Here is a 27,045-nt window from a genome sequence, read left to right on the forward strand (position 1 = left end):
ACTCTTTTAATTGTTTTTCTGTTCTCTCTTTCATTTAATTCTGCTCTAAGTTTTATTATTTGCTTTCTTTTAGTGCCCAAGGGTTTCTTTTGTTCCTCTCTATTTGTTCAAGTTGTAGGGATAATTATTTGATTTTGGCCCTTTCTTCTTTTTGGATGTGTGCATTTATTGCTATAAGTTGACCTCTGAGCACTGCTTTTCCTGTGTCCCAAGGTTCTGATAGGAAGTGTTTTCATTCTCATTGGATTCTATGAATTTCTTTATTCCGTCCTTAATTTCTTCTGTAACCCAGTGATTTTTGAGCAAGGTGTTGTTCAGTTTCCATGTGTTTGATTTCTTTTCCCCACTTTTTCTGTTATTCATTTCTACTTTTATGGCTTTATGGTCAAAATGCTTTGTAATATTTCAATGTTTTGGATTCTGTTAAGGCTTGCTTTCTGACCTAATATGTGGCCTATTCTGGAGAATGTTCCATGTGTGTTGGAAAAGAAAGTATACTTGGCTGCTATTGGGTGGAGTGTTCTGTATATGTGTATAAGGTCAAGTTGGTTGATTGAGGCATTTAGGTCTTCATGCCTTTATTGAGCTTCTTTCTGTATGTTCTTTTACTGAAAGTGGTGTGTTGAAGTTTCCTACTATTATTGTGAAGTTGTCTATCTCATTTTTCAGGGCCATTAGAGTTTATGTATCTTGAAGCCCTGTCGCTGAGTGTGTAAGTATTTATTATGGTTATGTCCTGGTGGTACTATTATTGTGAAGTTGTCTATCTCATTTTTCAGGGCCATTAGAGTTTATGTATCTTGAAGCCCTGTCGCTGAGTGTGTAAGTATTTATTATGGTTATGTCCTGGTGGTATATTGGCCCTTTAATCATCATATGGTGTCCTTCATTATCCTTTGTGGTGGATTTAAATTTAAAGTCTATTTTGTCAAAAATTAATGTTGCCACTCCTCTTTTTTGATTGTTTGCTTGGTATATTTTTTTCCATTCTTTCAGTTTTAGTTTATTTGTGTCTTAAAATCGAAGGTGTGTCTCTTGTACGCACCATATAGATGGATCATGTTTTTTTAATCCATTCTGCCATTCTCTGTCTCTTTATTGGTGCATTTAGTCCATTTACATTCAGTGTAATTTATTTTTATGAGTTCAGTGCAGTCATTTTGATGTCTCTGGTGTGTGTGTGTGTGTGTGTGTTGTTGAGTTTCTTTTTTCCACTTAATTTTTTTGTGCTGAGTAGTTTTCCTTTATATTTTGCCTTTTCCTCTTTTTCATTGTTGTTGATATTGTTTTTGCTGAGTCTCTATGTTTTTCTTATATTTTATTTGATGTGTAGGACTGTTAATCTCCTTTGTGGTTACCTTAATATTTACCACCATTTTTCTAAGTTTAAACCAACCTTTTATCTCTTTATATCACCTTGACTTCCTCTCCATGTGAAAGATCTATGACTACATACTTTAGTCACTCTTTATTGATTTAATGTCACCTCTTGCATAATGACATCGCTCTTTCTGTTTTGAGTGTTTTTTTTATCTTGATTCATTTTTGTGATTTCTGTATCTGGGTTGATATCTGCTTGCTCTGTCCTGTGTTCTGATCTTCGGTTGTCATCTGATGTTATTGATTTTCTAACCAGAGGACTCTCTTTAGTATTTCTTGTATATGATCCTTGCCTGGCAATTTTTTTTCCTTCAAGGCTTTATATATGTCATCCCATTGCCTTCTTGTCTGCATAGCTTCTGCTTAATAGCCCAAACTTACTCTTACTGACTCTCCTTTGTAGGTGACTTTTTGTTTTTCCCTAGCTGCTCTTAAAATTCTCTCTTTGTCTTTGGTTTTGACACATTTGATTATAATATGTCTTGGTGACTTTCTTTTGGGATCTCCCTTGTGTGGGGTTCAAAGAGCATCTTGGAGAGATGTCTTTTTGTCTTTCACGATATCAGGGAAGTTTTCTGCCAACAAATCTTCAACAATTCTCTCTGTGTTTTCTGTCCTCCCTCCCTGTTCCGGTACTCCAGTCACTTGTAGGTTATTTCTCTTGAAAGAGTCCCACATGATTCTTAGGGTTTCATTTTAATTCTTTTATCTGATTTTTCTTTGAATATATTGGTGCCAAGTGTTTTATCTTCAATCCAATTTGGACTTCTATTTCCTCAATTCTGTTCCTCTGAGTTTCTACTGAGTTGTCTAATTCTGAAATTTTATTGTTAATCTTTTGGATTTCTGTTTGCTGTCTATGGATTCTTGAATAACCTTGAATAACCTTCTTAATTTTCCTCCACTGCTTTATCTGTGTGTTCCTTGGCTTGCTCTGTGTTTTACCTGATCTCCTTCCTATCTCTTGAAGAGTTCTTATATTAATCTTTTGTACTCTGCCTCTGGTAATTCCAGGAATATATCTTCATCTGTAAGATTCCTTGACTCTTTGTTTTGGGAGCTTGTTGAAGCAATCATAGTCTGCATCTTTATGTGATTTGATATTTACTGTTGTCTCTGAGCTAAGTTATTGTATTAATTTATGTTTGCTTACTGTGTCCTAGCTTCTTGCTTTGTTTTGTTTTGATACATCCAAATAGGCTGCTCAAGTGAGTTAGATTATTGGTGCCTTTGAAGTTCTAACTTCCCATCACCAGATAGTTAGAGCTGTTACCAAGTATATAAGCCCAAGAGTTCATTCACTTTTCTTGTATAGATTGAGCTCAGGTGTCCAGGTAGTCGGTCACCAAGTATGTGGTGCAGGCTCCCACCTACAGTCTTAGAGAGCAAGGGTGATTGGTGTAGGCACAAGTATCTGGGTACAGCAGGGGGTGATGCCCTGAGCAAGACAGGGGTCTGACAACTGTCCCCCGAATGTCTGTGAGGAAAGTGCTTCTCTGTTCTGTACACCACACTGGTCGGGGCGGGGGGGGGGGCTCTGCAGCCAGACCATGGATACCCAATGCTTTTAGCTATAAGGACTGGGAGGTACCACTTATCCTTGGACCCCTGTCATGGGTGGCTAGATGGCATGAGTGGAGCCACAAGTCCTCAGGCCCCTAATGTGGGTAGGCGAGGACCCTGCTTACTAGGCAGAGTGGTGTCAAACGTCAAAAACCTGCCTCTCCCATCACACAGCTGAGAAACAGTTGAAGTCAGACCTCAGGCACATACACCATTGCACTGTGCCAGTGAGGGCCTAAGCTGCTAAAATAGGCCCACACAGGTCCATGCAAGAGTGAAAGGCCTCCAGAGGGCTTTTTGGACCTTGTGCTTGTGCCCAGGCAAAGGGACCAGTTCTGCCCTCAGTTCCCAGCTTAGGGGAGCCAGCAGGTTATTTTTTCCCAATTTCTTGATTTGTTCCTTCTCCAAGTCTGGGAGAATGGGTCGGGGGCACAGCAGGACCTATCTCAGGCCTAGGGAAAGCAAATATACCACTGAAGCTGGCTGGGGGTCTGGAGCAGAGGGAGAAGGGATCAGATAAATGGCAGAGAGTTCTTTCAAAATGGGTGCTTCTTGGTCTGTGCGGTAAATTAGATGCAAGTACTTATTTTTTGCTGAGAGTGCTGTCCTTCACTGACTCTGGAGACATGAGTAGACTCTGTGCTGCTTGCTCTCTCTTATTGAGGAAACCACATTCTGAACACTACCGGCAGCCCTGCTGTGGTCAGGCCAGGGGATCGGGCTTGCAGGGTGCCAGTTACCACCGAGTCAGCTCTGGCAACTCCCCGCTGCTTCTGAACCATCTCTCCCTTCCCCTGCTGCTCAGTCTGATTTCTTAACTTTGCCTTTGATGTTCAGGGCTCCTAGCTTGTCAAATATATAATCGATTCACTTGTTTTTTAGGGTCCTTGTTGTAAGAGGCCCCACTATTCTGCCATCTTGGCCCCGCCTCTCTGGAAATTGTTTTTAATTACCTATAAATAAAGATAATATCAAAGCTGTTTATTAGCTGTTGACTAGGGGAGACGGAGATGAAAAGACTCAGGTGGTTTGGTTTGACAACATGCGTATAAAGTTTAAAAACTTGCAAAACTAAATAAATATGTTGTTTGGAGATACATATGTAGTAAAACAAAAGCAAGGAGATGACAAACACTCAATTCAGGATGATGGCTACCTCTCAGGGGTAAGCAGGAGGAGAACTGTCAGGAAGGGATAAACATGAAGCTCCAACGACATTAGTAATGTTCTGTTTCTTAAACTGGGAGACAACACACAGTTGTGAAATTATTCGGTATACATTTTATATACATTGGATATATTGTTTTATGTATGAAATATACAGGAGAGACACAGGTGGCTCTTAGGAGATCCAAGGTCAAAGCAGTTTTTTTTCTTTTATTATTTTGTATGAAAAAAGTCTTCAGCCCGTTTATAGGGAAAAAGGCAATAAAGGCTGAAAGAGCGTCATGATTTATGGAACTAGGTCCCATAAGATACAGGTGAGGATGTGATCAAAAGCACTGATGAAGGATTGGCGTATAAGAGGAGGGATTAATCTGAAGAGAAAAATGGATGTGGATATAGATGACTTTTTAGGTGAATAGAAATTGAGATGACTCATGACTTACAGTCTCAGTTTTCTTAATGAAGTGGAAGGAGAGGTTTATCCAGAGTTGAATGGCCTCAGGTTTCAGGGAAGTGATGAAAGTTTTTTGTTTCTGTTTTTTTAAACTAGTTTATGGGGCACGGGAGTAAGAATCTGACATATGACAAGAAGGATTGTTGAGTGAAGTGGAAAGCTCACCATCTATCTTGTTCACTGCTGCACAGTAGGTGCTGAATGAAAGGACAAAGGAAAGAAGAAACATAGAGAGGAAAAGAAGGAGGGTTGGAGGGAAGAATCTGTAGGCCTGAGTACTTTTTCTAAGAAAATGAAGAAAGCAGACAGCCTGAGATTTAGAGAAATGTTGTTAGTGGCCTGGCATAAAAATGGCAGGTTGGAGGCGTCTGACCTCGTCTAACTTCACAAGGAGGAGAGAGCATCACCATCAGCATCAGCCCAAGGCTGATTCCTATGAAGTGGAGGTCAGATGTAGCTTCTCTCTCCAACCTTTTTACCAATTCAGACACCAGTTTTCTCTCCCACAGCACTCTCTACTTCTCTGCTGAGTTCAATAATTCATTGCACTGGTCACACAGAACTCACAGACAATACTCACAATTATGGGGCTTATTAGGAAGGAAACAGGTTACAATTCAGGATCAGGGACAACTCAGGATATGGTTCTTCTGTCAGGACAGCTTCTCAGCCATGCCCACAGGAATGCCTCTCCCTGGCTCCTGGCCTGTTGTGCTGCCCTGCTCAAGCAAGTGTTACAAAGGTCTTTAGCTCCACCAGTAGGTGCCCAGAGCACCCCACTCCACCAGCAAGCCTTGGTCCAAAGGCACTCAGCTCTCCAGCTCCATGGGTCTGCAAGCCTAGCTCCACCAAGTGCCCAGAGGCACCCCATTCTGCCAGCTAGCCTCCTGCCCAAAGGCACTCAGTGTTCTTGCTCTGTGAGCCAGGAAATCCACTGTGCTCTCTCCTTCCAGTCTCCTGGTTCTGCTGCCCCTACTGCCGCCATTTCTCTGCCCCTGCTTCTCACCACTTCTCTCCATCTCCGGTGTTACTGGTCTCTCTCGCTCTCTGTCTCCTGGGTCTAGGAGGTTCTCAGAGCAGGGATCCCAGATCCAAAGGATGCACCCACTCCTAACTCTTCTTTCGTCCCCCCTTCTTTTCTGGGAATTGGCTTTCTTTTAAGCCTAGCAGGATAGCAAAACTGACCAGTCCCCTTTTTGTGTTCCATATACCTTATTTGCATGGTTCCATGCACCTTATTTGCCTTATCAGCAAGCTACCCAATTATCTTGGTGGGCCACAAGCATCTTATTTGCATAGTCCCACCTAATCATTTGGTAAGAGTTACAAGACCATTGCTAGAAATGACATATAAAAGTGATCCATCACACCACACCTGGTATCTTGGAAGTTTGCCTCAGTGACTTTGGAGAGATTTTTCACCCTTGTCAGTTATTATTGCCCTTGAGTCTCCAGAAAGAATTCTGAACTAAACGTATTGTTTGGCTTGGTTGAGGAGGGGATAGTGTTAATCATATATCACATTATACAAGCTTTTGGTTCTCGTTGTTTGAAAAATAATCCAATCTTTCAAGTCCAGAGATGCCCCTTTCGCTATAACATATGCTGAAGTTACAACTGGTAACTGCTTCTTTGTAGGTATGTAATGTTCATAATCTTATTTCCATTATTCCCTTACCCTGACTGAACTTGCTAAATACCACATTTCATTTTTCAACATATTAATTCAGAGCAAAGGCAGAAACAGGTTTTAAAACTAGCAAAAGCATGGAGATTACCACTTCCAAACTACCTACTTAAATGAGAAAATTATGACCTTTAGTGGTCACATGTTTTGCTAGAGGTCACAGAGTGAGTTCATAGAAGAACTTGGACTGGAAACTAGTGTTGTTCGGTATTGAGAAAGAATAGCATTTAGCCCAGATTTGTTCTTGAGTCTTTAATTCAAGATTCTAGCTGTTGTTATTAGGTGCTGTTGAGTCAGCTCTGCCTCATAGCTACCCTGTGTACAACAGAATGAAACACTGCCAGTCCTGCACCATCCTCACAATAGCTGTTATGCTTGAGCTTACTGTTGCAGCCAGTGTCAATCCATCTCCTTGAGAGTCTTCCTCTTATTGACTGAACCCTCTATTTTACCAAGCATTATGTTCTTCTCCAGGGACTAGTCCCTCCTGATAAAATGACCAAAGTATGTGAGATGAAGCCTCACCATACTCACTTCTAAGGAGCATTCTGGCTGTACTTCTTCCAAGATAGATTTGTTTATTCTTCTGGCAGACCATGGTATATTCAGTATCCTTTGCCAACATCTTAATTCAAAATCATCAATTCTTTGGTCTTCTTTGTACATTGTCCAGCGTTCACATGCATATAAGGCAATTGAAACACAATGGTTTGGATCAGGTGCACCTTAGTCCTTAAAGTGACATCTTTGCTTTTTGACACTTCTAGGAAACCCTGGTGGCGTAGTGGTTAAGTGCTATGGCTGCTAACCAAAGGATCGGCAGCTCGAATCCACCAGGCACTCCTTGGAAACTCTATGGGGTGGTTCTACTCTGTCTATAAGGTCGGTATGAGTCGGAATCGACTCGACAACACTGGGTTTGGTTTTGGTTTAGCGGTTTTTTTGCAGCAGGTTTTCCCAATGCAATGCATTGTTCGATTTCTTGACTGCTGCTTCCTTGGGCGTTGATTGTGGATCGAAGTAAAATGAAATCCCTGACAACTTCAGTATTTTCTCTATTTATCATGGTGTTACTGGTCCAGTTGTGAAGATTTTTATTTTCTTTATGTTGAGGTGTAATCAATACTGAAGGCTGTGGTCTTTGATCTTCATCGCTAAGTGACTCAAGTCCTCTTCGATTTCAACAAGCAAGGTTGTATCATCTGCATATTGCAGGTAGTTAATGAGTCTTCCTCCAGTAAGACTACCCAATTCTCATGACAGAGGCAATGAAGGAAGCCCAGCCACCTATATAGCCATCCCAGCTTCATTCTTCTCCGTTATTTACTCTCTATTCTATATCCCTGAGGACCACCATCAGTATAGCTCATGATATTCAATCATTTACACATGTACAGCTCCCATACTAGACTATAAGCTCCTTGCTGGTGGGGGTTTTGTATTCATTGTATTATTTCCTTAGGACTTAACATACAGCCATGTATATAATAGGCTCACATGAAAAAAAAAAGAGCCTGTCTTTTGCTCAGGAAACAAACTGAGCTGGGAGGTAACTAAGCTCTTGTTCATAGAATGTTTGTTCCATATCATGGTGAAGTTATACCAGAAGAAGGCTCAGGCCATTATTCTGGTCTTACTCCTTCTGACCATGTTGTTCCAAAGGCCCACCTACCAAAACCAAACCCAGTGCCGTCGAGTCGGTACCAACTCATAGCAACCCTATAGGACAGAGTAGAACTGCCTCGTAGAGTTTCCAAGGAGCGCCTGGCGGATTTGAACTGCAGACCCTTTGGTTAGCAGCCGTAGCACTTAACCACTACGCCACCAGGGTTTCTGGCCCACCTACAGAGGGAATCAAAATGACAGTGGCAGCTGTCAAATTCTGAAGAAGGTAGTGGACTCCAGAATTTCTTACGGCCTCTCAGGGATACGCCTTCATTGAAATGCAGGACTATGGCCACAGCCACATCAGCCCATGAGCAACAGAGGGCTTTCAACACTGTACCTTATACTTCCCTGCATTCTGTTACCAAAAGCAGCTCATAGGAGAGGGAGGGGTACTGACCTTGTTATTTTCAGAGTAACAGAAAGCTGAGTCAGGCAGCGTTGGCTGTATTCCAAAGCAAATTCAGACCAGAAAGCATCTGAGTGTTCCTGCTGGCAAGGACAGATTCAGAAAGTGTAAAAACCGTGTTCTGCAGTAAAATAATATGCTATATGTCCCCCTACCTTACATCCCCACAAATCAAACACACACCCCATTCCCATTAAAAAGATAGATTCAGCCACTGCCCTTTCCAGGATTAGGGAGAAGTTCAACAGTGATTTTTCCCCTTGGAGCTAGCTACTTGGAGTAGGTGTAACAGCACCAGAGAAGAGAGGGAACTAATATTTACTGAGCATTTATTCTTTTTTTTTTATTCTAGTCAGCCACTAGACATTACAGTTAATCCTCACACGATCCCTCTGAGGTAGGTGTTCACGTCCCTGTCTTTGAAGGAGGAGTACTGAGATTCAAAAAACTTGTCCAAGAACTTACCAGTAGAGATAGTAAAACCAGGATCGAACTTTGGTCTGACACACTACATAGTTTATGTTCTTGCTATTATGTGACAATATTTCTCCTTAAAAAAAAAAAGTTTAGAAACCCAGTTTCCTTTAGGAAAATCTAAGAAATAGAACACACCCAAACCAACGTTAACACTTGTCTTAAGTCCTGGCCAATTCAACCTTTCTCATAACCATGTGTGAGCTGGTTATTATCCTTCCCCAGAGATTTCTGGGCACATAGGACCTCAATGTCTGGTTGATTTGATTTTTAATTACCTATTTTGTTCAATCCCAATCTAAGATTTCAAGGCTTAATGTGTTTCACCCCTGGGAGAGGAGGACACATGGGCTTTCTTGCTAAAGAAGGTAGCAATGGTAGGGTAAAAGGATTAAGTAGCTGTAATTTAAAAATTATTATTATTTAAATGAGGTTATAGCCAAAGGGGAGGAGCATACCACTATGCTGGATGTGCCACCTTTCACAGATGCCAGTAGAGTTAACAACTATGTGGAAGTGGGCACCTCCTACCTAGGGGAACTTATCTACTCACTCTGAGCTTAGGGCTAGGTGTCTGGGCCCTATATTCTGAGATGCCTGTCAGCCTGGCCTGCTAATGAAAATGAAGCAGAGAGAACTTATCAGACATTGCAGGGTACAGGGTCTATATTGAAGACTGAATTTTATCAGTTTTGGTAAGTCACACTTCTACAACCAATCACGAACCGGAATTGGAAAGAACTTTATTACACTCACAGGCCCTTGAGGAACATGGCATGCCTAAGGACCACATGGGGAGTGCGTGGGTAAAGAGAGAGAGAGATGGCAGACCAGGGACACGGTCTTTATTAGGTTCTGAGGGTGGAACACAGTTTCCTCAGGCTAAGCTTTTATTGGGTCATTTAAAGGAGGAGGTTGTTGTTAGGTGCCATCAAGTCGGCTCTGACTCATAGAGACCCTATAGGACAGAGTAGAACTGCCCTATAGGGTTTCAAAGGAGCGGCTGATAAATTTAAACTGCTGACCTTTTGGTTAGCAGCCGAGCTCTAAACCACCATGCCACCAGAAAGGAGGTAGGTGGGAATAATTAAAAGGTGGGTGGGAATGGGGCTGTCTGTGTAGGGGTCTTACCAGCATAAAACATTCAGGGTTTTGAGTGCAGCAACGACAGAACTCAGTCTGTGGCTTGGCCACCCAGGTTCAGCTGTAAGTTACCGTAAGAGTGAGTCAGGTGGTGTTGGGAGACCAGTGGGAAACACACAGATGCTGTTCATGCAGGCCTCTAAGTTCACCAAACTAAAATGGATTGAGGCAATCAATACAATGGAGTCTGACCAAGCTTATGACAGTAACATCTGCCTCAACTCTGATCATATGTATGATTTACTGCAACTGCCTCTACCTTTGCACATGGTATTTGCTCTGCTCGAACTCCACCCACACTACCTGATTAATGCTTGTTTTTCAAGGAAGCTTTAGTGACACTTCCCCTGACAATCTTTCTCTGATTTCCCCAAGGCTGAGTAAACGTCCTCCCCTTTATTGTCATAACACTGTAACAATACTCTCTTATTATATGTCATAATAGTTGAGTTAACGTGTCTATATCACAGTTCTAGCTTGTTATAGGCAATATCTTTCTTTTAAAATTGATGAAACCCACCTTCAAGGGTAGAAAGGGTTCCAAGACAATTCAAAGGGAAGAAAGAATAATCTTCTCAACAAATGGTGCTGGGAGAGTGGGATATCCACATGCAAAAAAAAAAAAAAAAGAATTCAGATCCCTACCTCATAAACATATACAAAAATTAACTCAAAATGGATCATGGACCTAAATTTAAAAGCCAAAACTATAAAACTCTTGGAAGAAAACATAACAGTAAATCTTTGTGATCTGGGGTCAGGCAATGATTTCTTAAATATGACATCAAAAGCATAAACGACAAAGAAAAAAACAGATAAATGGAACTTCATCAAATTAAAAGCTTTTGTGCTTCAAAGGACACGTTGTTAAAAAAAAAAAAAATTGTTAGGTGCCGTTAAATCAGTTCCAACTCATAGCGACCCTATGCACAACAGAACGAAACACTGCCCAGTCCTGCACCATCCTTACAATCGTTGTTATGCTTGAGTTCACTGTTGCAGTCAATCCACCTTGTTGAGGGTCTTCCTCATTTCTGCTGACCCTGTACTTTGTCAAGCATGATGTCCTTCTCCAGGGACTGATCCCTCCTGACAACATGTCCAAAGTATGTAAGATGCAGTCTCGCCATCCTTGCTTCTAAGGAGCGTTCTGGTTGTACTTCTTCCAAGACAGATTAGTTCATTCTTCTGGCAGTCCATGGTATATTTAATATTCTTCGCCAACACCACAATTCAAATGCATCAGTTTTTCTTCAGTCTGCCTTATTCATTCCCCAGCTTTCATATGATGCGATTGAAAATACCATGGCTTGGGTCAGGCGTACCTTAGTCTTCAAGGTCACATCTTTGCTTTTCAACACTTTAAAGAGGTTCTTTGCGCAGATTTACCCAATGCAATGTGTCATTTGACTTCTTGACTGCTGCTTCCCTGGGTGTTGATTGTGGACCCAAGTAAAATGAAATCCTTGACAACTTCAGTCTTTTCTCCGTTTATCATGATGTTGCTCAATGGTCCAGTTGTGAGGATTTTTGTTTTCTTTATGTTGAGGTGTAATCCATACTGAAGGCTGTGGTCTTTGATCTTCATTAGTAAGTACTTCAAGTCCTTTTCACTTTCAGCCAGCAAGGCTGTGTCATCTGCATAACACAGGTTAATGAGTCTTCCTCCAATCCTGATGCCCCGTTCTTCCTCGTATAGTCCAGCTTCTCGGATAATTTGCTCAGCATACAGACTGAATAGGTATGGTGAAAGGATACAACCCTGACGTACACCTTTCCTAACTTTAAACCAATCAGTATCCCCTTGTTCTGTCTGAATAACTGCCTCTTAATCTATGTAAAGGTTCCTCATTAGCACAATTAAGTGTTCTGGAATTCCCATTCTTCGCACTGTTATCCATAATTTGTTATGCTCCACACAGTCAAATGCCTTTGCATAATCAATAAAACACAGGTAAACATCCTTCTGATGTTCTCTGCTTTCAGCCAGGATCCATCTGACATCAGCAATGATATCCCTGGTTCCACATCCTCTTCTGAAACCAGCCTGGATTTCTGGCAGTTCCCTGTCTATATATGGCTGCAGCCGCTTTTGAATGATCTTCAGCAAAATTTTCCTTGCATGTGATATTAATGATATTGTTCTATAATTTCCATATCTGGTTGGATCACCTTTCTTGGGAATAGTCATAAATATGGATCTCTTCCAGTCAGTTGGCCAGAAAGCTGTCTTCCATATTTCTTGGCATAGACGAGTGAGCACTTCCAGCGCTGTGTCTGTTTGTTGAAACATCTCAGTTGATACTCCATCAATTCCTGGAGCCTTGTTTTTCGCCGATGCCTTCAGAGCGGCTTGGACTTCTTCCTTTAGTACCATTGGTTCCTGATCATATGCTACCTCTTGCAATGGTTGAACATTGACTAATTCTTTTTGGTATGATGACTCTGCGTATTCCTTCCATCTTCTTTTGATGCTTCCTGCATCATTTAATATTTTCCCTATAGAATCCTTCACTATTGCAACTCAAGGCTTGAATTTTTTATTCAGTTCTTTCAGCTTGAGAAATGCCAAAAGTGTTCTTCTGTTTTGATTTTCTATCTCCAGCTCTTCGCACATGTCATTATAATACTTTGTCTTCTTGAGCTGCCCTTTGAAATCTTCTGTGTTTAGTTCTTTTACTTCATCATTTCTTCCTTTTGCTTTAGCTGCTCGACGTTTGTAAGCAAGTTTCAGAGTCTCCTCTGACATCCATCTTGGTCTTTTCTTTCTTTCCTGTCTTTTCAATGACCTCTTGCTTTCTTCATCTATGACGTCCTTGATGTCATTCCACAACTTGTCTGGTCTTCAGTCACTAGTGTTCAGTGCGTCAAATCTATTCTTGAGATGGTCTCTAAATTCAGGTGGGATATACTCAAGGTCATATTTTGGCTCTTATGGAATTGCTCTGATTTTCTTCAGTTTCAGCTTGAACTTGCATATGAGCAATTGACGGTCTGTTCCACAGTTGGCCCCTGGCCTTGTTCTGACTAATGATATTGAGCTTTTCCTTCGTCTCTTTCCACAGATGTAGTCAATTTGATTCCTGTGTATTCCATCTGGCAAGGTCCGTGTGAATAGTCACTGTTTATGTGGGTGAAAGAAGGTATTTGCAACAAAGAAGTTGGTCTTGCAAAACTCTATCATTTGATCTCCAGCATTGTTTCTATCACCAAGGCTATATTTTCCAGCTACTGATCCTTCTTGCTTCCAGCTTACGCATTCCAATCACCAGTAATTATCAATGCATCCTGATTGCATGTTTGATCAATTTCAGACTGCAGTAGCTAATAAAAATCTATTTCTTCATCTTTGGCCTTAGTGGTTGGTGTGTAAATTTGAATAATAGTCGTATTAACTGGTCTTCCTTGTATCCATACGCCTACAAGGACACCATTAAGAATGTGAAAATACAGCCAACAGAATGGGAGAAAATATTTGAAAATCATATATCTCATAAGGGACTCTCTCCAATTAAACCACTAGCCTCTTCACCCCCATCCGATGAGATTAAACTAGCACTGTCTGAAGAGACTTTGTCTGAGATATCACCTGGGATGAGATCCAAGTAATCTCAGTGATCGTCTGGCACATCTTGTAAGAAGATGCCTTACAAGATATTGGTGAATGTTCTCAGAACACATCCCCGCTGCCCATTTTGCTTCTAGACCTATAACTAGACTTAATCCCAATGAGCCCCAAAAGGTAAAGTACAAAGGGTGACCCAGAAGGAGGTACACTACTCCAAAAGAACTGCTTGACTTTTCTCATATGTACAAACAGAAACCTAGGGAATATGTTTGGGAATAGTTATTAAGAGTGTGCGATAATGGTTCCAGGAACATAAACTTGGATAAATCTGAGTTTATTGATATGGACCCACTAGGCACAGATTCTTTGCTCACTGTTTCAGCTCAAAAGGACAGGAAAGGATCTAATAGTTTATTTGGTTCATTTGCTAAAGCATGGATTAAGTGGTCTACACTAAATCAAGTTGAAGTACCAGACCTGTCTTGATATACTGTTCAAGAACGTATCCAAAAACTCAGGGAAACTGGCATATTAGAGTGAATTTATCAGGCTGGACCCACAGACCCACACATGCAGTGCCTAGAGGACACACCTTTTACCACAGTGGTGAAGAACAAATTTGTGAAGGCAGCCCCAGCATGCTCTGATTGCTATTTTATGTCAGTCAGATTTGACAGTGGAAAGTGTCTTAATTGAATTAAGACACCTAACTACAATGGGGCTGATTGGGTGTTATGGGCCAAGTGGCAGTACTCAGTTGACAAAGATAAGGTAGGTGTGGTTACCATAATAAACAGCTGAGTCAAAGCAGTAATCACAATAGTCTGATTCATATGGATTTATGGCATTGGTTACTTTCATGGTGTCCCTAGGAGTGAAATAGATGGGAAATCTACTATTTACTTGATCTATATGAGTAGAATTCTAGCTGCAGTGAAAATCAATCTAACTAGAATTGCCAGAATAGAGAGTTACAGCCCCTCAATCAATTCCCAGACTTGAGCCAGTCAATGAAAGGGATGCTGGGACCCCTTGAGAAAGGAACCCACTGTGCTACCAAAAATTTATACTGTTTTCTCCCAGCCTTCCCCAGAGGGATCTATGGCCTTCTATGTGAGTGACTGTTCATTGGGGAAGAGGAAATAATCAGACTTCTGGGGGTTACTGGATACTGGCTCTGAACTGACACTAATTCCAGGAGACCCAAAACATCACTGTGGCCCACCAGAGTGGGGGCATATTGAGGTCAGGTTATTAATAAAGTCATATCTCAGGTTCATCTCACAGTGGGTCCTGTGGATTCCCAAACCTGTCCTGTAGTGATTTCTCCGGTTTCAGAATGCATAATTGGAATGATTACTCAGTAGCTGGCAGAACTCCCACATTGAATCCCTAACGTGTGCAGTAAGGGCTATTATGGTACGAAAAGCCAAGTGGAGGCTATTAGAACTGCCCCACCTAGGAAAATAGTAAACCAAAAGTAATACTGCATTCCTGGAGGGATTGCAGAGATTATTGTCACCATCAAGGACCTGAAGGATGCAGGGGTGGTGATTTCCACCCCATCCCCATTCAATCACCTGTTTGGCCTGTGCAAAAAACAGATGGATCTTGGAGACTGACAGTGGATTATTGTAAACTTAACCAAGTGGTGACTTCAATTTCCTGGTACTTGGTATGCAGCTATTGATCTGGCCAGTGCCTTTTTCTTGATTCTGGCTTCAAAGGAACACCAGAAGCAGTGTGCCTTCAGCTGGCAAGGCCAGCAATATGCCTTCACTATCCTTCCTCAGAGGTATTCAACTCTCTAGCCCTATGTCATAATTTAGTTCACAGGGACCTCGATCACCTTGACCTCAGGTACAGCCAAACGAAACATTGCCCAATCCTGTGCCATCTTCATGATCGTTGGTATGCTTGAGTCTGTTGTGGCCACCGTGTATTTTAAGTGCCTTTCAGCACTATAATGGGCAATATTCTGTTGTGATCCATAGTTTTCATTGGCTAATTTTCAGAAGTAGGTTGCAAGGCCTTTCTTCCTAATCTTAGTCTGGAAGCTCTGCTGAAACCTGTCCATCATGGGTGACCTTACTGATATTTGAAGTACTGGTGGCATAGCTTCCAGCATCATAGCAACACACCAGCCACCACAGTATGACAAACTGACAGACAGGTGGTAGAACCTATTAGGGATATAGTATCTTCTCATCTCTGTGAAGTATATTACAGCATGTTTTCTTTTTCTTCAGTACTATTCTCCTTTTTTCTTTTCCAGTCTTTGTCATGTTGGAGACAGAGAGCAGGTTAAAAAGGAAGACTCCATTTTCTTGTGATATTTTGGCTTTGTTATCAGGGTGCTTAATACTGGTCTGTGTTGTGCAATGTTTCCTCTTTATTTTCTGAAAGTGTGTAGGCTTGGTATTGTTTCTTCTTTAAATGTTTCATATGATATACCATCGACATCATCTGGGCTTGGACTTTCCTTCGTTTGAAGATTTAATTATTAATTCAATGATTTACTTAATAGAGGTCTATTAAAGTTTTCTTTTTCTTCTTGAGTCAGTTTTCTTGTAGGAAAGTTTTTAATTACAAATTTACTTTCTTCATACATGTGGCTACTCAGGTTATCTATTTCTTCTTTAGTGAACTTAAGTGGTTTGCATCTTTCTAGGAATTTATACATTTCATTCAAGTTGTCTAATTGTTGGTATAAATATATTCATAATACTCCCTTATAATCCTTTTAGTTTCTATAGAATCTTTAGTGATGTCCCCTGTTCTACCTCTGATTTTGGTAATTTATGTCCTCTCAGACTTACTGGTCTGACAGAGACTGGAGAAACCCCGAAATTATGGTCCCCAAACACCCTTTAAGCTCAGCAATGAAGTCATTCCTGAGGTTCACCCTTCAGCCAAAGATTAGACAGGCCCATAAAACAAAACAATACTAATGGGGCACACCAGCCCAGGGGCAGGGACTAGAAGGCAGGAGGGAACAGGATAGCTCGTAAAAGGGAACCCAAGGTCAAGAAGGTAGAGTGCTGACGTGTGGGGTTGTTAACCAATGTCATAAAACAATATGTGTACTAACTGTTTAATGAGAAACTAGTTTGTTCTATAAGCCTTTGTCTAAAGTACAATAAAAAGAAAAAATAATTTAAAAAAATATGTCCTCGCCTTTTCTTGGTCTAGAAGTTTTTATCAATATTATTAATCTTTTCAAAGAACTTTTGATTTTATTGACTTTCCCTTTTGTTTCATTGATTTCAGCTCTGGTCTTTATAATTTCCTTCCTTCTATTTACTTTTGGTTTGAATTGTCCTTTTTCTAGCTTCTTTAGGTGGGAATTGATTACTGATTTTCATACATTTAATATAAGCGTCTAAAGCTATAAATTTCCCTCTAAGCACTGTTTTAGCTTTATCCCATAAATGTTTATATGCTGTGCTTTCATTTTGATTCAGTTCAAGGTATTTTCTAATATCCCTTGTGATTTCTCCCTGGACCCATGGGTTATTTAGAAGTGTGTTATTTAATTTTCAAATATCAGGGGTTGAGGGGGCAGTTTCCTAGATTTGTGTTGTTAATTTTTAACTTAATTCTGCTGTGGTTTCAGAACATTATATAAATTCAGTTATTTTAAATTTACTGAGACTTGTTTTATGACCTATCCTGAAATATGTTTTATATTTTCTTAAAAAGAGTATGTTATGCAGTTCTTGGGTAGATTGTTCTATTAAAATCAGGTCAGGTTTTTGATAGTGTTCTTCTATACTTTTCTGATTTTGTTATATATTTCTGATGTGTTGACCCTTTTATCATTATGCAGTATCACTTTGTTCCCAGTAATATAGTCTGTCTTAAAGTCTATTGTATTGATAAAGCTCTCTTATGATTACTCTTGGCATGACTATCATTGTTTTGCAATTATTTTACTTTCATCATATACGGTGGGTCAGTTTTAGTTGGAAGAACAAGGCAATAACTAACTTTAAATTGAACAATAAAAATTATACTTCTAGTAATTTGAATAACCCCATTCAAATAGGCTAAATCCTTGAGAAGACTAGCTTTAAAAAACATTTAACAACAAACACTGAAGAAAGCTAACACTTAAAAGATGAGCTTCCTAATATACCCAAGAAGGTCTGACCATTACACTATAAAACTTTTCAGTCTAAGGAAAAAAACCACAAATATGAAAACAAACATCACGAAATGCTTTCACAAATTTTCCAACTTTCTTATTTTAATGTACTTACTCTTTTTTGATATCACATGGGACATGGGATACAATGGGAGTGTGAAAGCAGGATTAAATATTCTGGAGATGTAGTAGCTTTAGTTAAAGATGGCAGCCAAGAAGGCTGGAAGCTGGGCAGTTTTTGTTTTTCATTTCATGTCTAGGGAATCACTGGTAAAGGAACATAATTTGAGTAAGAGGTTTGACCTGCTTTTCCTTGTATACTTTGTTCTTAATAATTTTCCCCAATCTACATTCTCTCTCTCTTCTTGGATCAGCATTCACTCATTCCACAAATATTAACTGAGTGCTTACTCTGTGACAAACCCTGTTGTAAGCACTGGGCAAACTGCAGTAACAAAATAGAATAAGTTCCTGCTTTCAAGGAGCTTACATTCTGGTGGATGAAGAGAGGATGCACACACACAGAAAAAAAGTAATATTTTTTATATGTTTAATGTGTAATGTAATTTATAAAGAAATTTTAGAAGTGTACATGAATTGAGAAGTGGGTCATACCTGTTGTTTGTTGTTAGGTGCCGTCGAATCGGTTCCGACTCATAGCGACCCTATGCACAACAGAAAAAACACTGCCCGGTCCTGTGCCATCCTTACAATCTTTGTTATGCTTGAGCTCATTGTTGCAGCCACTGTGTCAATCCACCTCGTTGAGGGTCTTCCTCTTTTCCGCTGCACGATGTCCTTCTCCAGGGACTGATCCCTCCTGACAACATGTCCAAAGTATGTAAGACGCAGTCTCGCCATCCTTGCTACTAAGGAGCATTCTGGCCGCACTTCTTCCAAGACAGATTTGTTAGTTCTTTTGGCAGTCCATGGTATATTCAATATTCTTCATCAACACCACAATTCAAAGGCATCAACTCTTCTTCAGTCTTCCTTATTCATTGTCCAGCTTTCACATGCATATGATATGATTGAAAATATCATGACTTGGGTCAGGCGCACCTTAGTCTTCAGGTGACATCTTTATTTTTCAACACTTTGAAGAGGTCCCTTGCAGCAGATTTACCCAATGCAATGCGTCTTTTGATTTCTTGACTGCTGCTTCCATGGCTGTTGATTGTAGATCCAAGTAAAATGAAATCCTTGACAACTTCAATCTTTTCTCCGTTTATCATGATGTTGCTCAATGGTCCAGTTGTGAGGATTTTTGTTTTCTTTATGTTGAGGTGTAATCCATACTGAAGGCTGTGGTCTTTGATCTTCATTAGTAAGTGCTTCAAGTCCTCTTCACTTTCAGCAAGCAAGGTCGTGTCATCTGCATAACGCAGGTTGTTAATGAGTCTTCCTCCAATCCTGATGCCCCATTCTTCTTCATATAGTCCAGCTTCTCGTATTATTTGTTCAGCATACAGATTAAATAGGTATGGTGAAAGAATACAACCCTGACGCACAGCTTTCCTGACTTTAAACCAATCGTTATCCCCTTGTTCTGTCTGAACAACTGCCTCTTGACCTATGTAAAGGTTCCTCATTAGCACAATTAAGTGTTCTGGAATTCCCATTCTTCTCAGTGTTATCCACAGTTTGTTATGATCCACACAGTCAAATGCCTTTGCATAATCAATAAAACACAGGTAAACACCCTTCTGGTATTCTCTGCTTTCAGCCAGGATCCATCTGACATCAGCAATGACATCCCTGGTTCCATGTCCTCTTCTGAAACCGGCCTGATTTTCCAGCCGTTCCCTGTCGATATACTGCTGCAGCCGTTTTTGAATGATCTTCAGCAGAATTTTGCTTGCGTGTGATATTAATGATATTGTTCTAAAATTTCCACATTCGGTTGGATCTCCTTTTTTGGGAACAGATACAAATATGGATCTCTTCCAATCAGTTGGCCAGGAAGCTGTCTTCCATATTTCTTGGCCTGCTATTTTACATAACAGTAGTCAGGGAAAAAAAATAGCATTTGAACAGAGACCTGAATAAAGTAGAAAATTGTTAGGGCTCTGTGGGAACACGATTCTAGAAAGAATGAGCATATAATGCAAGTCCTGGAAACGGGAATAGATTGTGCTTAACTGTTTCAAGGAATAGAAGGAACTCAGTGTGCTTGGAGCAAAGGAAGCCAGGGGAAGAGAAGGAGGAGAGATCGAAGAGATAGCCTGAGACCAGATCATGCAGGGTTTTATTGGCCCTGGTAAAGATTTTGGATTTACAAGGTCATAATAAAAAAAACACTAATGATTTAAGCAAGAGTATGAGTATTTAGCTCTCTTAAAACCTCTCCGTCCTTTGCAGCCCTTCATTTTCATAGTAGCGACATTATGAAAAAAAAAAAATTTTTTTTTTTTTTTTTTTTTTTTATGAGAGCTAAATACTCATCTCTCATTTCAGGAAGTTAGTAGATAATGCTTGAAAATGATAAATTAGCAAAAGACATGAGGCACAATTTTTTTTCTTATTGTGCTTTAAGTGAAGGTTTACAATTCAAGTTACTTTCTCATACAAAAACACACGTTGTTTTGTGACCCTAGTTGCTCTCCCTACAATGTGACAGCACACTTCTTCTCTCCACCCTGTATTTCCCGTGTCCATTCAACCAGCTCCTGTCCCCCCTCTGCCTTCTCATCTTGCCTCCAGACAGGAGCTGTCCGCATAGGCTCGTGTATCTACTTGAGCTAAGAAGCACACCCCTCACCAGTGATATTTTGTGTCGTATAGTCCAATCTTTGTCTGAAGAATTGGCTTTGGGAATGGTTTGTTTTGGGCTAACAGAGGGTCCAGGGGCTGTGACCTCTGGGATCCCTCCAGTCTCAGTCAGACTATTAAGTCTGGTCTTTTTACGAGAATTTGAGATGTGCATCCCACTTTTCTCCTGCTCCATCAGGGATTCTCTGCTCTGTGCCCTGTCAGGCAGTCATTGGTGCTAGCTGGGCACCATTTAGTTCTTATGGTCTCAGGCTAATGGAGTCTCTGGTTTATGTGACCCTTTCTGTCTCTTGGGCTCATATTTTCCTTGTGTCTTTGGTGTTCACTCTCCTTTGCTCTAGGTGGGTTGAGACCAATTGATGCATCTTAGATGGCCACTTGCTTTTAAGATCCCAGGCACCACTCACCAAAGTGGGATGCAGAATGTTTTCTTAATACACTTTGTTATGCCAATTGACCTAGATGTCCCGACCACGGTCCCCAAACCCCTGCTTCTGCTACTCTGTCCCTCGAAATGTTTCGTTGTGTTCGGGAAACTTCTTAGCTCTTGGTTTAGTCCAGTTGAGCATGCACAAATTAGCTAAAGTTATGGAGGTAAATACCTGAAGAAACAGCTTAGAAGAGCTGAAGGTGGTTTTGCTAGGGAGTAAGCAAGGGTGAGACATGGGGTTGCTGCTTTTCACTATAAGCCCTTAAGAACTATTTAACTTTTTTAACTATTAAGCCTTTTTTTTTTTTAAAACCTTATGAAATTTCTTGGTGGAGAGTGGGAACTTCAACTGTAAGCATGGAAGACACAAACAGCCTTCACAATCAAACTAGCAAGTCACAGAGGTGTGAAACTGCTCTCAGCCAGGGCTGGAATAGGCTGTGCAGACCACCAGCACTTTATGTTCCTAGGTTGTATTTTCTGAATTGTCAACTGCTAGTTTCCTCCTACCCTGCATATTTGGTCACCACCACGGGGCAAAAGGATAATTTTTCTTCCGAATAAATTCTGAAACTCCTAATTTTGATCCGATTATCTCGTGCTACAGTAAATAGTATTTTTAACGATGGTGTTTATATTTTCATTTTACAAAATATATTGATATCTGATCTGTATCTATATAAGCCTTTTAATACTATTTTTTTAACTATTAGCACACCAAAACTCTCTTTGATTTTTCAAATTAACTTCAAATTATATAAAAGTTTTAACTTACATGTTTTTAATCACTTAAGATTTATTGTCAATTTGTATTATTTTTGTGAATCACCTGTTCATGTCTTCCGCCTATTTTTCCATGGTCTCTTTCTTATTTTCAAGGGCTGTATGAGCTATTAGGAAACCCTGGTGGCTTAGTGGTTAAGAGTTTGGCTTAAAACCAAAAAAAAACCAAACCCACTGCCATTGAGTTGATTCCGACTCATAGTGACCCTATAGGACAGAGTAGGACTGCCCCATAGTTTCCAAGGAGTGCCTGGTGGAACTGCCGACCTCTTGGCTAGCAGCCGTAGTACTTAACCACTACGCCACCAGGGTTTCCAGAAAGTCAGCAGCTTGACCACCAGGCACTCCTTGGAAACCCTATAGGGCAGTTCTACTCTGTCCTATAGGATCACTGTGAGTCAGAATTGACAGCAACGGGTTTGGTTTTGGTTTATGTGCTATTAATCATTTGTTATAGAGGCTACATTTTTCAATTTGTTGTTTGCCTTATGTTTTTGATACATAAAATGTTTATGTATTTGAATGTTTTTCGTTTCTAGTTTTCTCCTTTACTTTTATGCTTATGCGGTGTGATGGACCGCGATTGCTTTTATATGCCCTTTCTTGCCATGGGCTTTTAACTCCCACCAAATGATTGGGTGGGAGTCCGGAAATCAGGTGTTTATGGCCCACCAAGGGGATTGAATAACTTGCTAATAATGCACCCTTTCTTGCTAATAATGGCACCCTTTTGGTGGCGGGACCATGCAAATGAGGGGTATGGAACCCTAACGAGGGGGTTGGTGAGTTCTGCCATCCTGCTAGGCTTAAAATGAGTCATCCCAGAGGCGAGAAGGGGGACCTCACTATCACCAAGAAAGAAGAGCTAGGGTGGCACGCATCCTTTAGGCTCTGGATCCTTGTGCTGAGAACCTGCTAGACCTAGGAGACACAGAGAGGGAGAGAGCTATAACACAGACAGCAAGAGACAGCAAAAGGCAGTGGCAGAGAAATGGTGGCAGCAGATGAAGCAGAACCAAACCAGCAAGAGACAGTGCGGTGGGGTGCCCATGGAGTGAGAAAGCTGAGACCCTTCAGACAGAAGGCTTGCTAATGGAGCAGGGTGCCCCAGACACTTGTTGGCGGAGCTAAAAAGCTGAGCGCATTCTGGCCAAGCCTTATTGGTGGAGTGAGGTGCCCCTCTGGGCACTTACTGGCAGAGATAAGAGCTTTGTAACACTTCCTAGGCAGGGCAGAGGCCAGGCTAATGGCCAGAGAGAGACCTGTCTGTGGATGGCTGTTAAGAGGCTGTCCTGATCAAAGAACTGTTTCCTGAGTCATTCCTGATCCTGAATTATAACCTGTTACTTCCCTAATAAGCCCCGTAACTGTTGAGTCTGATCTGTGACTTGGGTGTGGCCAATGCAGTACTGAACCCAGCAGAGCAGCAGCAATGTTGTGGGACAGCTAGTTTCAGAACTGATGGAGCGCGGAGGTATGTCTGACCACCATCTCACAGGAATCAGCTTTAGGCTGATGCTGATTCTTTCTCCCCCTTAAGAAATTCAAGGAGGTCAGATGTCCCTGCCATGCCATTTTTACAGCTTAGCAGATCAGTAAATATTTACCTATATTCTGCCCCTCCCACCCCCCGCCTCAGTCCTTTTACTTTACCCACATTTTTTAAACATTTAGGTTCAGTGGACGAAGCCCTACTGGTGCAGTGGTTAAGAGCTCAACTGCTTACCAAAAGGTTGGCAGTTCAAGTCCACCAGCCACTCCCTGGAAACCCTATGGGGCAGTTCTGCTCTGTCCCATAGAGTCGCTATGAATCCTAAGTTCAGTGGTATTCTCTTGGTCACACAGGTCACTTAAAGCCATGACTTCAGTAACACATATACACACAGGCTTATGTTATGAGTATGATTTGGAATCCTTAGTCTTGTATTGTTTTCTGTCAAAATATACATTTATGTTTCTTCATTCAGCCACTTAACAGCTGTCTCCTAATTTTTAGGTGTCCTGGAGTCCTGATGGCAAACTTCAAGGGCCATGCTCTCCCAGGGAGTTTCTTCCTGATAGTTGGACTGTGGTGGTCAGTGAAGTACCCACTTAAGTACTTTCACCAAAAGGTGAAGAACTCCCAACTGAACCATAATTATCCACGTCTTGAGATAATTGAAGCAGGAGTCAGGACTTTGTTCTCCATCATTGGTAAGAGTTGGGGTCAGTTGGTCCAGAGGGTCTCCCCATCATATCCAGAACCTCAGACCCATTTTCTGGGCCCCATGAAATAGATGTTTCTACTGGCAGAGATAACATGTAGCTGTAAAAATGAAGGGGTGCAGGAGGGGTAGGTTGAAAGAGAGTTAAATCCTCATCTTTCATTCCAAAAAGTTGGTAGATAGCGCTTGAAGGATTTCCGGTTGATCACAGGCTAAGTATGTTGTCACAGCATCTATTGTGTACAGAACTTTGTCATATTGATAGTTAATAACACCTCAGATCATAGCACACTATGAAGAATTATCAAACTAATTCTTTGCCCTAGAAGTACACAAAGAACAGAACACATATTACATGAAAAAGATATGGCAGAAATAAAAATAGAAAAGACAATTAAAATAGATTAGGTTCATGTACGTGAGTTATGAGAAAGTACTAAATGGAGTTTAGTTTTAGAAAAATCATCTTTTTTGGCCAATTGTCTCTCCTACTAGCATCTCATATTCGTTAATACGCAACTCAATGGCCTGTTCCCCATCCCGAGCAATTCCAGAGAGGGGTAGTTTATGCTAGGCTAGTCCTAAGTAGACAAGACAGCAGAGGACTGAGAGTTTTCCTTTACTCTACCCCATCCCAACAAAACCCACCACTTGGTTACTTGTCACTCCCACCACTCCACTGGTGGTGCTTTAGGGACAAGCAGTGGCTGCTGTAAGAAGTGTCCTTCCTCAGGATCAGCCCATTGTGTGGTAACGAGGACTCTTATTTTGCAGTTGCATTCCTCCACTGCTGACTTGGGCCTACAGTTTCTCAAGGGCCTGAGGAAACCACAGTCGCTGCGCTTGGAGTAAACGAAGTTTACAAATTCTGTTTTCCTAATCCAGCTCAATGTTCTCACTCACCAGTCAGGCAGCAGAAAAGCTTTCTCACCCTTCTGGGGCAACTAGCAGTAGTGGTAATAGTAGGGGCCATATGACTAGAAAAATAATGACACTTGGCCCCTTGGTTGGGGTGAAAATAATACTCAGCCTGACCTGACCTGACCACATCCAGGAATTCACTGTTGTAGGTACTGGGAACACAACAGGGACTCACACACAGTCCCTGCTCTCACAGGCTTTCATTCTATCTTCACAGGTATGTCCTTTCCTGGGCTGTTTTCACCAACTCTTTGACCTTTTACATGCAAAGGGGCTGATTTGAAAAACAAATGTTTGGGTCTAGAATGTTATCCCAGGGGACTTATTCTAAGCATCCCCAAGAATATTTTGGACAAGGCATACAGGCAAATCTTGTGCCTTCTTTACTAGGTGACTGAAAAGGGGAAAATAACTGAGAGCTGCACTGTGGCCCAGCTTCATCTATCCTCTGGCTACAGGCTTGTCTCTCCCAAGACACAGTCTGACCAGAAACTGTCTAGAGCACTCTCTTTTTCTCCCAACGTTCAGGAAGCAGAGCTGGAGGGAGCCCTCAGCTCACAGACTAGCTCTGTACCTGGAAAGGGTACTTGTTGACGGAAAGAGACCAGAGAACTGTTCCTCTCCCTTTGTGCATCACCAGCATTCTCTCTGCTCAGATTCTATCATTTTCAACCTAATTCTTCCTTTTTGGGATTTCCTTCACTGTTGACCTGACAGGGGACCCAAAGATTAATGGCTCTTAATTAATCTCGTTTAAATGGTAATGCCTGACTTTCATTTATGCTACTGGACAACTTTCCAGGGAACCTGGGCAGCTGTTTCTGTTGCTTCTTCATCCCCCACTCCCCATCCCCTGAAAGAACAGCAGCAAAGCCAAATGTCTACACAGCTTATTCATGACTATCTTCTCTACTGGAACAGCTGAACTCATGGCAGCAGGGTCTGCTGAGCCCCAGGCCACCTCTCCTGCCCATCTCTACACAGGTTATTCAGTGACTCTCATCTTCTCTACTGGAACACCTGAGCTCATGGCACCACTGAGGGTCTGCTGAGCCCCACGCCACCTCTCCTGCCCATCTCTACACAGGTTATTCAGTGACTATCTTCTGTACTGGAACAGCTGAGCTCATGGCAGCAGGGAGGGTCTGCTGAGCCTCAGGCCACCTCTCCTGCCCATCTCCACTGTGATCATGACTGTGGGTTATCCTCGGTCATCTCCTGCTTGTCTTGAACTGTTTCTCTGTCCTCCCGCTTCCTGCAGGAATCCTGGCGGAGCAGTTTGTCCCAGACGGGCCCCACCTCCACCTGTACTCAGAAGACCAGTGGGTGAAGACGATGAACTGGCAGCACAGCACCATGTACCTGTTCTTTGCAGCCTCAGGAATCACCGATCTGCTTACCTATCTCGTCACCTACGTTCCCTTGGGGGTGGACAGACTGATGATGGCTGTGGCAGCATTCACTGAAGGTAATTTAGACAGAGGGAGGGAGGGAGAGAAGGGAGCAGTGTGTCAAGTTGTATTTCAGGGATCAGAACACGGAAGACCGGAAACATCACAAATAACCTTCCCCTGAAATTCCAAATCCCTGCAGTTTCCCAAACCTAAATAGGCCTTGGTCCTGTGCTCTGGATGGTACAGATGACATATTCCATTAAGCAGCCCATGAAAGCATGAGGCTTTTAGCCATTCCCAGAGCCTCCAGCTAAGACTGCACAGGACCTGCCCACAGCTGCCCCCACCCACCCCTGGTCACACTCACGTGTATGGGTACGTGTGCACGCGCGCGCGCGTGCACACACACGCAGACTACCCAGAGATTAGCTGAAAGCCACCAGGCAGAGGACAAATGGCTATGGTTAGCTCAGAGACTGCATTCCATCCTCTACCTTGGAGTGTACTCAACCGTTAGGACCAATCTCCCGATACAGCTCACATTAGCTGAAATGCCTTTTGTAATCCAACAAGCTCTCTCTGTGCCTCAGAAAGAGGTAATAAAAGAAGGCTGAATAAGGGTAAAACTGCATTTCAAGTATGTATGTACATACACGTACAATAAAGAATTTTTGTCATAAATCAGCATGTTTCACCTACTCATCCTTTATTGAACCCTACCATGGCTTCTATAAGATTAAAAGAAAAAAAAAAAAATACACGTGAAATAAACTTAGTCTGCATCTGTTTGCTGCCCTGTTTTGTAAATTGACTTCCCAAGTGTCGAAAAATCTAGCCTTGAGACAGATGTGGGAGGAAATTCTAATAGAAAGAGTGAATCCTTT

At 41.6% G+C, this 27,045-nt stretch overlaps 1 protein-coding gene across 4 annotated transcripts in view; it reads left to right on the top strand.

Annotated features, from left to right (window-relative positions):
* Nucleotides 1-27,045, top strand: part of TMEM45B (transmembrane protein 45B) — a 49,353-nt gene that overhangs the window by 18,988 nt on the left and 3,320 nt on the right. For all 4 annotated transcript variants that reach the window (XM_049856261.1, XM_049856259.1, XM_049856260.1 and 1 more), the window contains exons 2-3: nt 23,639-23,835; nt 26,029-26,235. In XM_049856261.1, coding sequence (XP_049712218.1) covers nt 23,655-23,835; nt 26,029-26,235 — 388 coding nt within the window. In that variant the 5' untranslated portion in view covers nt 23,639-23,654. The remainder of the gene's footprint in view (nt 1-23,638; nt 23,836-26,028; nt 26,236-27,045) is intronic.

The sequence above is a fragment of the Elephas maximus genome, chromosome 17 (genome assembly GCF_024166365.1).
Source record: "Elephas maximus indicus isolate mEleMax1 chromosome 17, mEleMax1 primary haplotype, whole genome shotgun sequence".
Taxonomy (NCBI): Eukaryota; Metazoa; Chordata; class Mammalia; order Proboscidea; family Elephantidae; genus Elephas; species Elephas maximus.